Source organism: Caloenas nicobarica, chromosome 10, assembly GCF_036013445.1.
Source record: "Caloenas nicobarica isolate bCalNic1 chromosome 10, bCalNic1.hap1, whole genome shotgun sequence".
NCBI classification, from domain to species: Eukaryota; Metazoa; Chordata; class Aves; order Columbiformes; family Columbidae; genus Caloenas; species Caloenas nicobarica.
This window is the reverse complement of record NC_088254.1, coordinates 19,341,589-19,356,962: the sequence shown is the minus strand read 5'-3', so window position 1 is coordinate 19,356,962 and position 15,374 is coordinate 19,341,589. Positions and strand designations below refer to the sequence as shown.

Here is a 15,374-nt window from a genome sequence, read left to right as displayed (position 1 = left end):
GGGAAGGGTTGAACAACTGAGTGCTGGCAATAGAATAGCTGGTCTTTGCTCAGGGCTTGCAGTTGCGATGGAGCCAAAGTAAGTGATTGGCAAGCAGTTCTCTGGGAAGAGGGGAGTAGTCAGGGTGCACTGGAAGGAGTGGGAGGATCGCTGCCTGCCCAGGCCTGTGGGCTCACGCTTGGGAAAAGTGGCACTGTGTAAAGGGATGGAGAGTGTGGGTGGGGGAGAGGACAGTGAGGAACCAAGCGTGGTCCATCCTGTGTTGTGATCCTGCATTAACTTAAAACATCCCAGGCTAAGGCTGATGTTGTCGAACCTCTTGTCAGGCCGTTCTCTCCTCTTCTTTCCCCCTCCCAACCCCAAATTTTCTGGCAGCATGTGTTTAACAGTGTGCATTGCAGGCAGAGATGGGGATCCCCTTGAGCTATGCGCGGGAATCCGCTCGGAATTGCCTTGAAGTCATTTTCCCAACACACTTGGATTGTGAAGTGCGCGCTAGATCCCCATAAGGGCTGCTTGGCTGTGATCAAACAGAAGGGCTTAATGATGGGAGATGCAAATGATTGCTATGGCTGCTGGTTGAAGATGATCTGAGCAGAAGTGGGAGGCTGAGTTCTCACATTGGGCTGGTGTGACATGGGGGTTGGAAAGGGGATTCAGCTGCAGCGTGCACTGATGGGTCGGGAGGTCGCATAGGGGCTCAGTTGTGCACAGGGGGGCAAAATGTACGTACAAGGCTTTAGCAGGACTCAGAGCTCTGCCAGAGTTTGGTGTGGCTTTGAAAAAGTTGAATTTGACAAATAATTTTAAGCATAAATAGAGTGCAAGAGGGAAAAATAGTGCCCTTAGGACTGCTTGGGCTTTCCCACCAACTCCCGCAGTGCATAACCAAGAGATTACATCCCCTTCCCTGTGTCCATGCACCCATACACCCTGCTGTGTGCTGTGTTTGATAGTGAAGTGTGTCACTGCTTGGTTTGGGCTTCTGCCTGGAAAAAATGCATACCTGGCACCCACCCAAGAGCTATTTATAGCAAGAGTTCCTAGAAGAAAGTGTGACAACTTCAGAAAACAAGGAATTGCCAAATAATCCTGTAGAGATCAGCAAACTAACACCCCACCCGTAGTACCAACAGCCCTAAATCCAAGGGAGAATCAGTACCAAATGGCTTAATGAAGGAAACGCCGCCAAGAATCAACAAGAACAGCCTAAGAGCCCCGCGCGAGATGCCACGTCATGGGCAACAGTCCATGCGAAAGATCATAAGAGCTTTTTGTCCATCTGACAAATCCCTTGGAAACAGACCCAGAGGACGTGAAGACTCGATTCTCCAGTGACATGGCACAGTGCCTTTGAAGACACCTCCACTATGTAAACAGTGATCTGTGCTTCAGACCCTTCTAGTCCTCCAACCTTTAGTGGTTTTGCTGCTCATCTTAAGTAAAGGATCTGCTAAAGAAGAAAATACCCCTCTGGGGTTACCTCTGAAATGGGATCCTCTACAGCTGCTGGACTGGTTGTTCCAATCAGGTAGATGCAATTTTTGCTTCAAATGTTGTTTCCCCTTTTCATAACTCACAGACAGCGGATGTTTCTCTCACCTTGCCAGGAGCCGGTGGGCCCAGGTCTGCAGGGAAACCCAGACTTTATTTTTCACTCTGCCTGGCTGGCTATTGTGACAGGGTGACCTTGACCCTTCCTGGGCTAAGGGAGTTCAGTGTATAATTGAGCATTGAAATAAAGACGTAAAAAGAACAACAACAAAACCCCAACCAAAACCCCAAACCAGACATTGCCTAACTTCCCTGTGGAACAGAGAGTCCTGTCCAGTACATCACGCCGCCTCCTTCCTGGTACTTGGCTGTAAACACCATTTATGTTGTGTGTTTACACAATCCATATGCTCCTTGCAGTTCTGCGATACTTTCACTTGTTCTACCCGCCAGACTAGTTGTAACAGGCCCTAAATTATGTTTTTTTGTTACTTGCTTACTTTATACACCTGTAATTTCCCAGTTTATATGTCCAGAGAGGTTTTGCAGTCTTTAATTTAATATTATTCATAGATTTTATTGAGTATTCGTTAACTTTGTAAAGCACCGTAATGGGCAGTGTCTTTTTAATTATATATGGTAAAAGCTATAGAAACAAAGGAAAATTGACCCAATTTGTTATAGCTGATTTACAAAGAGCCCTTGAGGTGACTGAGCATCACTTTGCTGCTTTATTTTATTTCACACATTTCCCAGCTCGCGTCAATTCAGATCACACCCAACCTCTCTGTCCTGAAGCAGCCTCCACATGCAGTGTGGCTGCTCCTTCTCCCTTCAGCACTGAGCCAAAACCCAACATCTTGTTGGTTATTTGAGGCAGGAGCAAGAAGACTGACATGGTCTCATGGAGTTTTCTTTTCCTGATGCTTACTGGAAACATGCAAGATGCTGTTTTTCTGAGCACTGCTGCACACTGCGAAATTTCGTCTGTATTCGTGGATCTGAAGACTTTGCACGCAGTACTGTGCCCCAAAATGATTCCCCTGTGCTTGCTCTCACTGCCGTCTCGTTTATCTGCTTTTCTTTCTCTCTCTGTCGTACAAACCTGCAAATTAGAGAGAAACTGCCAGAAACTTGCGTGGCTGCCTTTCCAAATGCAGCAGCGTGCGCCTGTGTTCCAGCTGGAGGCTGCTGCTGTCACAGCACTGTCTCACCATAAAGTGTGACTGTTTCCTACAATCATCTTAAAAAAAACTTTCAATTCCGCCGAACTTGTAATGCTGTCATGGAAATGACCAAGAAGGATTTTCTACAACTATATCATAACTACGTGATGGCTAAAGGACTCTGTATCTGTTAATGTATCCCCTTTATGCCGCAGGAGCTGCCATAAGCATCAGGATAATCTGTGCTCTTTCCGAGGTGTCCATCAAATGCTGTCTGGCGCGTTGGTGAAGTGTGAGATACAGCTCCGGTTTGTATCATTGGAATATGTTCGAATATCAGCTACACCGTATCCTGGGCGCAGCATTAATTAAACAGAACGGCCCTGCTTCAGGCCCAAATGGACAAGCATCCACATGGCAACTGCGAGCCTTGTCGGCAGCAAGAGATTAAGGAATTAATTGGCAGGGTTAATCTTCGCGTCAGGGTTGGAGATGAATTGTTAATTTGTTTGGATGAGTGTAAAGCCCTCTCCCAGCGATGGCAGGTGGGATCACATGAGAAAAAGCCTGCGAAGCTGCCCTTCCTGGGGACCTTTCTATTTAACACCTCCTGCAAACAGACCGCTCACAGTCTTTGCCCCCGACGTGCGAGACTCCTGTGCGGGGTCGGAGGAGCAGGTTGTGCCGCTCACGTCCTGGCAGATGACAGCACAGCTGCTCTGAGACGCGAGAGGGACCGGCCCCTGCGTGTTATGGCTTTTCTTTCTGATCCCGCTCCCTTGCGCCAAGCAGATCCCATCGCTGCGTTGCAGATCCCGGATCAGGCCAACCTGCTCTGGGATCTCGGAGGGAGAGAGGGATGTGATGACACCGAAATGCTGCTGTTGTGGCAAGCGGTACCAGCCTTGCACACAGCCTGCAGAACTTGACAGGTCTGTATGGACACTAAACCCCCTCAGACACTTCTCTCCCCCTCCCAGACACTGTAGTGTGAGAATCTGTTGGATCAGTTAATGCTTTTCTCTTTCTGCTCTCATTTTACACTCAGGTCAGCAGAATATTCTGTATTATCTTTCTAATCTGTTAAGGCTAATGCATTGGTCACATCAAATTAAGATGTAAGGGAAAAGCACTTCAGGGCTTCAGTTATTTCAGTCTTACTGAGCAGTTTTGCTGGAGATGGGAGAGCAGGGCCAGGGTGTCAGTGCAGGTCTGGGACACCGGGAACAGCTGGAAGGGAAGCAGAAGGGCTGGCCTGATGTTTGGGTGATGCTTTTTGTTAGGATGTCACAGCTGCTGAGCGCTAAGTAAAAATATGTTTGACATGATACTTACTTAGCTGTCCTTAATCTGACCACAGTCACTCGTTACTTGAGACCAGAAATAATAAGAAACTCCCCCATCAATTGATGTAGCCCGTATCTTGTGTATTTAAATAACACTATTTTGGGCTGCTCTGCATTTTTCAGGTTGAGGCAATCTATTCACAGGTGTGTCTATCAAGCACCAGCACTTGCTCCTTCTTTCACCTTGCATTTCGTGTTCTCGTCCCCCTACAGGCAGGCAGATGGTTGAATGGAAGCCAAAACTGAGAAGGATTTCCTCTTTTCTTTTGAAGGAATGGGTGCTCAGAGATTTATCAGTAATACAGTTGTACTTAATCAGATAGAGTCTGTCCTGTGTAACTAAGGCAGCCCACAGCATGTTGCCGGCATGAGCAGCTACTCCAGTCAAGTCCCACTTGAGCTGCCATTTTGCATTCCATGTAAAACTGTGGTTTTAGGTAGTTTTGACTTATCGTTATTAGTCAGTTGTCCTAAAATGCCAATACCATGGTGATGTTCTAGTACAGCTTTTGTGTATCATTTCATATTAATGGTTTAGAAATTATGACCACTACATAATTTGGAACAAGACTGTCACCCTGTTTATCCCACATATAAAATTTTCATGTTAAAAGTGAATTGCTGGGTTCATCATAGACCTAATTAGGTCTTCAGAGAATCTACTTCGTGCAGTAGCCTGTACTATCTGTATTGATGTTAACATATTCTATAATCAGCTTTAGAAAATGCAGCAGTCTGACAAGCTGGTTTCTATGTCCCCGTGCTCATTGACAGCCCTAAGGACAGTACTGAAAATCAGCAGAATTCTACTAGAAAGCAGGCGTTTCTGCTCTGGGGTTTTTTGGAGGTAGTAGAGCAGTCGATTATCTTCAAATCAACTTTGTCTGCACACTCTGCTCTCCAAACACTTCTTTACTGATACATATATATATAGAGAGAGAAAGTAGAGATTTTACAAAACAAGTTAAATGTTCCCTTTTGCTGTTCAGATTGGGTGGCGAAGTAACGCAATGTGCTATTTTCATAGTTTGGGACATGCCCCAGCAGTCAATATGTTTCAGTGCAAACATCAGAGTGTCAGAGTTGCAAACACAAGCCTGCTCTGTCCCTGTATGGTAGAGCATGTTTTTTACTACCTGTTTAATCACTAAATGTACTTTGATAGACAATTACAATTTGTCAACAGAAATAGTACCCTATAAAACTTAACAGTGGATGAAATGGAATTGCTACTGTGATATTTTGGGATCAACTTTTAGATATCTAAGACCAGAATTTAAGGTTTTGCATTTTCCTTTCTAGGAGTCGTGGCCCCTTCTGCAAGCTCCAGTGCTTGAACAGCATGACCTGAGCAAACACCATGACCTGAGCAGCAGCTTCGCTTGGATTTTCCAAGGAGAGGTTTCCCATCTTCCCTCAAAAGTGGCCACAGGAAGAACCCAACAGTTCCGTTTGTTGTTCCTCAAATCTTTGGGAGGCAGGACCCTGGCAGGGATTTCATAGTCTCTTTTACAGCTTAGGTAAGTTATATGGTAGACACAATTCAACACAATTTGTCATCTGTTTCCCCATGGTAGCATCTACTCTGTCTGTTTTAGTCATGCTGTACAATGGTTATAAGGTCGTTGTGATGTATTTAGATCAGTAAACTACCCAGTAAAGATAATCTTGTCTAAAGGAAACACAGTAAAATGTCCCATAAGATTAATGCATGAGTTAAGAAATCCAATTAGAGCACAGATCCTGCCACTTCAATCATTATGGGTAAGAGACAATTAACTCTGTATATTACATACTAAATATAGGTGGGATCAGGCCATGTTTGATAAATTTGTTCCAATTCCTGGTTATGGATAGTTCAGGGAACTAAAGCAGTGACAGATGAAGTTCCCAGATCAGAAAAGAATTAGGAGATCTGTATGTGTTTGAAGTTGGTGGAACACAGGTATTTCTTGACATTGCAGCCATTTGTCTGAGACACCCCAAGCCAGAGATGAGCAGCACTGCGTAGGTTTGACGCTTTTATTAACAAAGAACCCATGGGGCTCATTCATTAGTACAAAATACAATCATGTTCCTGTATGTTAAACAGCATTTTTTTTAAATTTAGTCTCTTTTAAACTGTTTCACAGTTATCAAAACAAAGCCCCTGCATATTGAACTTATTATTGTGCAAACAGTGATTATTTTAAGGATCAATTTCTGCACTAAGCCCACTGTCAGAGAGCAGAATTTAATCTTGTTTTCACCCCTCCTTCAAGGGGCCATGTGTGCTTCCTAAGAAACACATTCTAGTTGTCTTTTTTTTTTGCAGCAAACAATCTAAGGCCACAGTTTATCTGCAAATAATAAAAAACAACTCAAAGATTTTAGAAAAAAAAAAAGCGCACATCTTTACCCTTCATGCTCTTGTTTGCTTGACCATGTTTATACCAGGTAGCACACATCACCTATCAGGTATTACAGTCCAAAAAAGCACCTAACGTTCTGTAAGCTAATATTCTGAATTATTAACATGCAAGTTAATACACAGCCATATTACTTTTCAAGTAACTATAATGGATCTGTTTAAGGACAATATGCTTGTTCCCTTTCCAGGTGATGTGAACGGAAATCCTGCATTGATTGTACGGGCACACTATCACTTAAATTAAAAAGGCATGAGAGCTACACTTTTTGAGACTTAAGGTAAATACTAATTTTCAGAATGTCTTTTCCAAAACATGCACTCAAATTTTGGTTAAAGCTGCATTTGCTATAGAATACTTAAGAGTTGCAAATGAAAAAAAAAAATAACTGCAGTTTGGAAACATCAATCTCAATCCATGTCTTTTACACTCATGTAAAAGTAACTTGAGGTGAAGTGCTAGAAATTAGACAATGTAAGGAAGTCATACCAAAAGAAGCCTAAAAATATATATCCGTGTATGCCTGTAGAAAAATCCCTGCTTCTTAAATGAAGACAGATTTCATAAAAAACCATTTAAACTTTTTTAAACTGCAGTTATCGATGAAATGAAGAAAACTCAATTACTATTCTTGTAGTTGTAAGAAAGTACAATGTTTTACCACACGAAGCACCGGGTTTTAACACCAAACCCTTCTGTAAGACATATGGAGTAGTTCTAGCAGTTCAGAATCCCCTGTAGTTTCAAGACTCAACTGTAAACATGCATATTGAGAATTCTGTGTTTCTGCTTCTTTAAGTGATCTGTTGGTGGCGGCTTACTTATTCCAGTTGATGCTTGGCAGGAAGCAAACATTCTACTTTTAATGAAGGCAGCAGAAGGGCCAAGGAAAATGCTGCGCCTTCACTCTAGCAGCAACAAACTCTCACTGTTCTAAATGACCTGAGGAAGAAGACATTTAAATATTGCACCAAAACAAAATTAAACAGCAAAAACAAACAAGGAAACACACAAACAAAAGACAGTATGGATAGCAAATGACCAGTGCAGCCTCTGACAATAGATCTCTAGACAAAAATGCAGGAGTAATGCAAAGCTTTGTGCCATTACCAGAGGATTTTGTTCCCCTGATGTCTGCTTTCACTTCAGTTATAAGCTATGTCTATTCTGGGTATATTTACACCTCTCCCTATGCCTCCTATCTCATTCACTAACCACAGAAACCATTTAGGGTCCCTTTTAGAACCTCGAAGTATACTTGGAACTTCAGCAAGACTTTTTTTGGTCTCAATTCTGACCGTAAGTAAATATCCAAAACAGAGGTAGGCTTATAAAGGCTTCTGAATAAATAAGTATAGTCCATTTTGCTATGTATACCTGCTGCTGGCAAAAGGCTTCTCCCTTGCCATGCTTCTCCTTATCATGCTATCCATAGGCTTAAGATGCAGAAAAAGAACTCACAGTAGAAGAGGCTAGAATAATTCCCTTAAGAAATCCCTTGAAAGAAAGCATAGTGCATAAGCTCTTATCAAAGTTCCATTTTCTTTTACATACTTGTGTCTTTCATTCAGTAAATGGTTGCCTTCATATTGCGTAATAGCTATTCTGTCATTCATGATGTCTTTAAACCATTATGAATGATGAAATAGTACCACTTGGCAGTAGTTAGAAGGGCAGGTTCTCATGAAATACAAAGTTAAGCTGGAGTGAAGACTTCACTCTACATTTTAGTAGTGTTCCTTTCCTGGATGCGGTCAGTGCAAAACTGAAGCCCCTTGAACACTGGAATCTTTTGGAAATGTTTTCTTATCCCATATTCTGTTCTACTATGCAAGTTCGCAACATCGACATAATTTCTTCCGGCGTGTTTCAAACAAAATATAAATTCTTTTCTCTTCAGAAGATCCTTACATCTCCTCGTACTTTATGTAGTATATCCACTTTGTAGAAAGCATTATTTTCGGGTACTTCTCAAGTATCCCAAGCATAGCTGCTCCCGCAGTATCCTCTGTGCAGACTAATCCAGCAGATTCTCTTCCATCATCAAACGTGCTCATACCTCCCTCTCCATTCTCCTTTGCCTTTCCTGTACACAAACTTACATTTCAAAGAAGAAAACTGTTTCTTTTTTAGCTGCACTATCAGCTTAAGCAGCAGAAAGATTAAGACATTCATCACAATGATGCTCGTTACAAATCTTCTTCAGAGCATGAATGAAACGGGCTGAACTTCTTCTACCTCAGTTGGATGTGGATCGATCTACAGAGAGAAGAAAGGCAACAATTACTGCCTATCATTCTTCCATTTCTCTAAGTGTGGCTTTTTTTTTTTTCTTCCATCTGACAATAAAAACACCACCTGCTGTTTATATTTTTACCTCCGAATAAAGAGGTGGAGGCTGAAACCGGAACTCTTGGATGTAAGCAAAGACAGGACAACACAATTGTTCCTCGCAGTCAATTGGTGGCGGATAAGCAGGAACATGTCTGGAGAACTCTTCCTCAGACACTACATCAGCGTAATTTGGTGGTGCTGAAACACAAGAGGTACTACAGTCAAATTTCAAACTATTTGCTCACAGCAAGACAACAGATGTATTACAGTATCCAAGCCCATGGAGACTGTAATTTATTAAACATTGTACTATTGTCAAATTGTAGAAAATGCATTATATTCATAAACACTCTAACTAGAATTACGTTTTTAGTAAGCTTAGGTGATTCAGCAGGAACACTACGGATGCTTTTAGCATCCAACCTGTATCAAGATATATTTAGTAATGATTAACTTTAAGGTGTCTACCTCCAAAGGAGAATTCCCGCTATCAGAAGTTATTTCAAGGTTCAGCTCAAAGTAGTCAGATGGGGTAAAGCGAGACATAAAAAAGGCTGGAGTTAGGGTGCCCTCACCACTCCTTTTGGATCTTGATTTAGATTTATGTGCTTCCCTTCTCATCAGTCAGACTTTAACATCGCTGCTGGTGCCCTTAACCTGGCACCACTACCCTTCTGCTGTCGCCAGTACTGTGCTGTGTTATAAAGAGTTCAATATGGATTTACCTTCGGGGTGTTCTGGCATGGTCAGTGCCAGCCAACTCATATCCATACCAAACTGGCTGGTAATGCTGGAGTTTCTGCTTGCAAATCCAATACATGGAATTGTGCCGATCACCAGAGGCATTTCAATCATCAATTTCTTAGCACCAGGAATATGGATATACACCTACGTGACAACACCCAAGTAGAAGAAAATAACATCATGAGACCCCATAGAATTGCTGCTCCCAGAAGCTGCCCTACTCCCCATACTGAAGACTGTTTAAAAATTAGTTTTCTCATCCCAGACACATTTAGCTAATACTCTGGCAGCTTCCCTTACTGTCAGCAACTGCCTTCTTTCTGTACCTTGTCTCTAAATGACATGAAAAAATACAAAACAGGTTCACAAAAATTACCCACTTGACTTTCAGTCCTGTCTTCCTATTTTAGCGAAGAATGACTTAAAGAACCCATTCAGCTTGAACTACTTTCCCCCGATAACCTCCGCAGGTCTAAAACTAAGCTGCTTCTTCCTCAGAAACATTTTTCCATTTTCCCCATGATTCCCATCTTTCCCTTTCAGAATCTCCCCATGATCTTCAGTCCCTATATGGTATAGTACATTTATTTATATTTTTTGTTGTTCCCAAATTCAAAATCTTAAGAGTTGCTCAGTGGAGAAACAACTTCTATTCCCAACTCAATGCAGTATTCAAGCGTATGTAACATTTGTAATAAAAATCCATACTTACAGCTAATGAATATTCTACTCTAATAATACAGCAGTCAAGTATAGAGGGGGATACAGGTGGGATTTTCAGAGTCTTCCCGTTCCAGGTATCTGTACTCCCAGAGGCAATGTGGTTTCCTCGGACATTGGCAACCATCTGACGGAAAGTTTTTGTCTTCCCACTGGCCAGGTAAGTTTGTGTTTGGAAAATGGCAGCTTTTGGAACAATCAACCGAGAAGAGCAGTTCTCAATTTCTGCATAGATGGGTATGGCTTCCCCTTAAAGACAGAAAAAGTTCAATGAATAATTTGTATTTACCAGCTCTCCTCTGGGAGTATCAAAGCATGTTATGCAACACATACATCATCTGCAGTGTTATGAGAACAATAGTTGTTAGTTTCCTCAAGCTAGTTATCCTTTTGCAGAGTGGCATCCAGGCAAATTATAGCCACCTACTACATTTTATGTATAAACAGCAATTCATTTTGAAACATTAAACATAATATGAACAAGCTCTAAAAGCTTTATTTGTAAATTATGCACCAGTCTTCCTTTCATATAGCATTAAGTGAATTCTGGAGTGTTGTATTTTATTTCCTCAATGTATGCAGTGTTATCAAGATGACAAAGAAGCTGCTAAAGCTCATTCTTAAAGAAGTGTAAACCTACAGAAGCAGGACATAAAAACCTGATTACATCCCCAATTAAGTATTTTATCCCAAATAAAAGTAATTTACACTCAAATGTTTATGGCTTTTCCATAAGATTACTGACTATTTCTACTCCCACAGAGGGAGCGAGGGGCAAGGCAAGATGATTTTTGTTGAAGCAAGTTCATATAGATCTCAGTTTACTACCTACTAAACAGAACTATTCTGTCAACTATAAAGTGTTGGCTTCAGAGAGATGGAAAAAAAAGCCCTATTAGATGTTTAATATTCACATTTTGAAGGTAACTACTCTTACCATTACAGTATCCCTTCCTCTCAATTTTGGCACTGAGAGACACTGGCCCAGAGGTGAAAAACCAACAGCCAACCATCTTCTCCTGACTTCTTAGAACAGGTGTCTATAAAATATAAGTATTTTTCATTTTATGGCATAAAGCTATCGATCACTTGCAGTTTAATGTTATGCATATCAGTCATTGCAATCTATCTCTAAAATCCATGTGATTTGAACCACTGTACTGCTCAACGCAACTGGAGTTTTGCCACCATGTAAAACGCACCAAGGTTTGGCTGTCTGAACATACGGCTGGTTTGAAATTCCCATCTGCATTTAGACTGTATCAACCAGGTAACACAGAAATCAAAGTGCATTTGAACGTAATCTGTCTTCAAAAAGATTGACTGAGCAAATTTTATAGGTGTGATATTTTAAAGGGCTAGTGGAGTACTGCAGTGTTTGTGCCCATGTTCCTCAACACGGAAGAATGTAGAATTTTACCTGCAAGCAACTAATATATAAGCAGGTAAAGTGTTTTTACCTTTGTGTCCTTCATAAGAAAGGACAAATGTATAGACTGGGCTAAGGTGATGCATCTTCATAACTTGCAAGCCACACACAGCCCCCCAAAAAATTAGGCTCATGACAAAAAGCATCTTAATTATTCATGGAGGTGGGTCATATTAGATGACATTTACAGTGTCTGTAAAATTTTCATTAGAATAAACTTACAAGATACAAGTACATGTCAAGGGTCCAAGGCAGGACTCAAGCTACAGAAACGATTTACTGGGCACTAGTGCCCAGTCAGTATGAGGTGTAAAATTTGTGGTGTTTTGCACTGTTTTGGTGGTAGCCTTGGAATCTCTTAAGACGGGCACTGCCTGCTTTATGTGCCCCACAGCCCTCTCCTCTGCAATAACCTACAGTCCTTGCAATATCTGGATATGCTGCCTTCATACTCCTAACGTACACTGTCAAATATAACGACTGTATTCTCCTTACAGATTTCACCACCAAAATACTTCTCTAAGTTCTCTCCAGAGAGAAAGATAAAACTGTAAGCATGTAAAGAGAAAAAAATCCTGCTCAAAACATCTCTTCACATGTTCACATCATGATGAAATGTTAAAATTATCCTAGCATTTTAACTAAAATAGAAATTACTCATTTGTATTTAAATGAATAACCATTTAGATGCAGTTGCTATCATGAAAGTGCAAGGTATAATTTTATATTATTTTCATAATATGGGTTGAGATAAAAGAATCCAGCTCATTAGCTTCCATCTTGCCTATTTTCTCATTACTTAATGCCTGATCTTTCTTATTACTCTACAGTATCTCTAGCGATTATTAGAAACTCAATGCTTTAATGTGGCCAAATCTGTCATAAGGAAATAACTGAAAAGATCTCTGAAGCAGCTGCATGCACATACTTAATGTTAGAAAACGACATGCAAAATGGAAGGATATGTAACATAATGGGCATAGCATAAATGACAGGCTGGGCATGATTAATACTCTTCTCTAATTACTGTTCCTCAACCTACTATTATTGTAGAGTTTAGGACACTGCAGCCCTGTGAATGTAGTTGCTCTGGTAAGAGTAACTACTTCATGCTCGTGCATTATTATTATTAAGCCTTATTTATGCATCTGAAGCCTGCATAACTTTTTGGCAAGAGCACGTCTGCCAGCAGGGACGTAATCAATGGTATTAAAAAAAGCCACTCTGTTTGCTATTCACACAACCTAAGATCATCTATTTATAGAGAAGAGCTTAGGGAGCTTATATGCTTTCAGAAGTCAGAAAATGACACTCCAGAATAACATGGAAATGGTTATGGCTGGATGTGAATGCTGCTTGGAAATGATTTTTTTGCAGCTGGCTTTAAAGGGGGGTGGAAGAGGAGCGAAGGACCCTCTTACCAATAAAGCTGGGGAGCTGACATCGATATGGCTAATGACCTGGAGCTCTGTCTGTACGCTCTGATCAGGTGCTGCAGGCCTCTCCAGAATTGCTTTCACGTAGTACTGAATACTGCCGTACTTCCCAGCAAAAGAGGTCACCAAGGGCCTGAAACAAGCAGTCAGAACAGCATTCCCATAAGTTTATAATTCAGTTCCAAACATGAACATTTCCTGCGTACATACATGTTTCCCAATTTACAGCTTGTGCTTTCAGGGCCTTAAGGGAAACTGAAACAAACAAAGCACATCTATGTGGTGGTTGATTAAGACAAACATATAAAGCTGACCTATCAGTTTGATATTAAAAAAACACATTACGTTAGTGTTGCACAACAAGCAGTGTCCAGCACAATCCCTTCAGGTTGGATTATTTAACTTACTCTTGAGGGAGTTGAAAGCTGAATGGAAATTCATGTCTTCCATCTAGAAGGATTAAGCTTTCCTCACCTGTGGGATACAAATGAATAGTATGTTTTAGTTATTCCATATATAGAAGAACAAAGGAGATGCTTTTATAAATTATTTATGTATAAAAATACCCAGATGCAAGGGACTAGGAGAAGTTTTTATTGATCCCAGTGGGTTCTGGATTGGAGCCCATGCTTTTATTCATGCTGTGATGCGATTTCAATGAAAAAAAAAAAATCAAGGAAACATGGAGACCTTGAGTTTCAGTTCAGGACTCTGGCCAATTTCTCATCCAAAATGGCTTCTGGAAAGCATAAAGTTTATTTTCCTTTTTAACAGGTCAGCAATTGATCTACTTTTCCAATTAACAATTAAACTAACTTTTGTGCTAAAATGCTGTAATTTAAGGTCAGCGTTAGGAAATATTACTAACATATGTAATCTTTGTATATCCACAGAGGACCTACTGTAGTACAATTTTTAAAGGCCTATGTTTACCTTTCCTACAGATAAACCTGAGATGCGTTTCACCCTTACAGAACGAAATGCCATTTCGCCTTTTCAACGCTGCCATAGTGCTGCAGCGCCCGAGTGACACAACTGCCAGCCGGAGACCTTTGCGACACCGAGAGTCCTCCAGCCACGGCAGGAGGAGCCCGGCGGCTTCGCGGCTGCTCCCCGGGCAGCTTCGCAGACGCTGCTTACAGAGCACAACCAACGCTCCGGTGCCCGATGTCATTCGCAGAAGAGCCAGCTTCCGCGAAAAACCCAGCACGGGGTGTAGGGATGGAGGAGCTGCGGACTGTCTTCCGCGTTTTTCAGCCGTTCGCACAAAGGATGGAGCGATGAAGGTGCAGCCTGCCCTGGGCACACACTGCCCGCGGACCCCGTGCGGGAGCGCTGTCCCCGTTGGCCGGGCCCCCACCCCGGCCTCACGCCCTTCCCCGGCACCCAGGGCCGACGCGGGTTTCTCCTCGGAGGGGGTTTCACCCGCAGCCTCTCTGGGCAGAGCTGCCGTGGGCGCCTTCCCGCGGCGGCTGCCCGGGGCCCGTCCGCCGCCCCCGGGGAGCAGGGCGGGGGGGTCGGCTCCGGAGCGCGACCCCGCCGCCTTCCACCGCGGAGGAGGCGCCAGTGCCCCCGGTCCCACCCCCGCAGTGGCTGCGGCCGCCCGGGAAACCTCCCGTCAGGAAACCTCCCCCGGGGAGCCGCGACCCGCCCCCGCACCCCCCCCCCCCGGCCGCCCCTCACCTTCGGGCGGGTCCCGCAGGAGGCTCTGCCGGATGTCCAGGTACCGCACCTCCGCCTCCCGCCGCGGCCCCGGCGCTCTCGCCGCCACCCCCCAGGTTCCAGCCCCGGGGACAGCTCCCGAGCTCTCGCTCCAAGCGACGCGGGCCCGGCCCGCAGCCTCCAGGCGCAGCCCGCGGAGCGGCAGCGGGCCCGCCAGCTCCAGCAGCACCTGGCCGGACACCGTGTCCCCGCTGCAGTAGCCGCCGCGCCGGGCCTCGTCCTCCAGCACCAGGGCCAGCGTCTTCACCGTCCCGCCGGCCCCGGGGCCCAGGCCCGGCCCGGCCGCCGCCATCGCTCCCCGGCTGCGGGGGAAGCCTGCGGCCGCCGTCGACGGTTGCTTTAAAACCCGCCCGTCTCCGCCAGAGCCCGCAGCGGAAAGTCCCGCCCCGGCCCGCTCCTCATTGGCCGCTCCGCAGCTCCTCGCCCTACTATTCGCCGCGGGCAGCCCCTGGGCCCCCTCCTCATTGGTTCCTCGGCGGGAGCACACGCCGCTTGCGTCACGCTGCGTGATCAGAGCGGCGGAGCCAATCGGGTGCGGGCGTCGGCGCGTGGACAGCGCCCCGATTGGCAGGACG

General features: G+C 43.8%; 1 protein-coding gene across 1 annotated transcript; it reads right to left on the bottom strand.

Annotated features, from left to right (window-relative positions):
* Window positions 1-6,062: 6,062 nt before the first annotated feature.
* Window positions 6,063-15,146, bottom strand: ARRDC4 (arrestin domain containing 4). Its single transcript, XM_065642073.1, has 8 exons — window positions 14,761-15,146; window positions 13,485-13,551; window positions 13,063-13,210; window positions 11,150-11,252; window positions 10,205-10,461; window positions 9,474-9,636; window positions 8,792-8,946; window positions 6,063-8,673 (listed from the first exon to the last, which is right to left on the bottom strand). The coding sequence occupies exons 1-8, from the start codon at window positions 15,089-15,091 to the stop codon at window positions 8,617-8,619; spliced, it is 1,281 nt and encodes a 426-aa protein (XP_065498145.1). The 5' UTR covers window positions 15,092-15,146; the 3' UTR covers window positions 6,063-8,616.
* Between the last annotated feature and the right edge of the window lie 228 nt (window positions 15,147-15,374).

What these genes read in the sequence shown, in the direction of transcription:
- ARRDC4 (XM_065642073.1), bottom strand. Translation starts at nt 15,091, where the DNA reads ATGGCGGCGGCCGGGCCGGGCCTGGGCCCCGGGGCCGGCGGGACGGTG. An exon ending in AGCTTTCAACTCCCTCAAGA is followed by an intron (nt 13,211 to 13,484) that starts GTAAGTTAAATA and finishes TGCTTGTTTCAG; the next exon opens with GCCCTTGGTGACCTCTTTTG. An exon ending in CATGCCAGAACACCCCGAAG is followed by an intron (nt 8,947 to 9,473) that starts GTAAATCCATAT and finishes CTTGTGTTTCAG; the next exon opens with CACCACCAAATTACGCTGAT.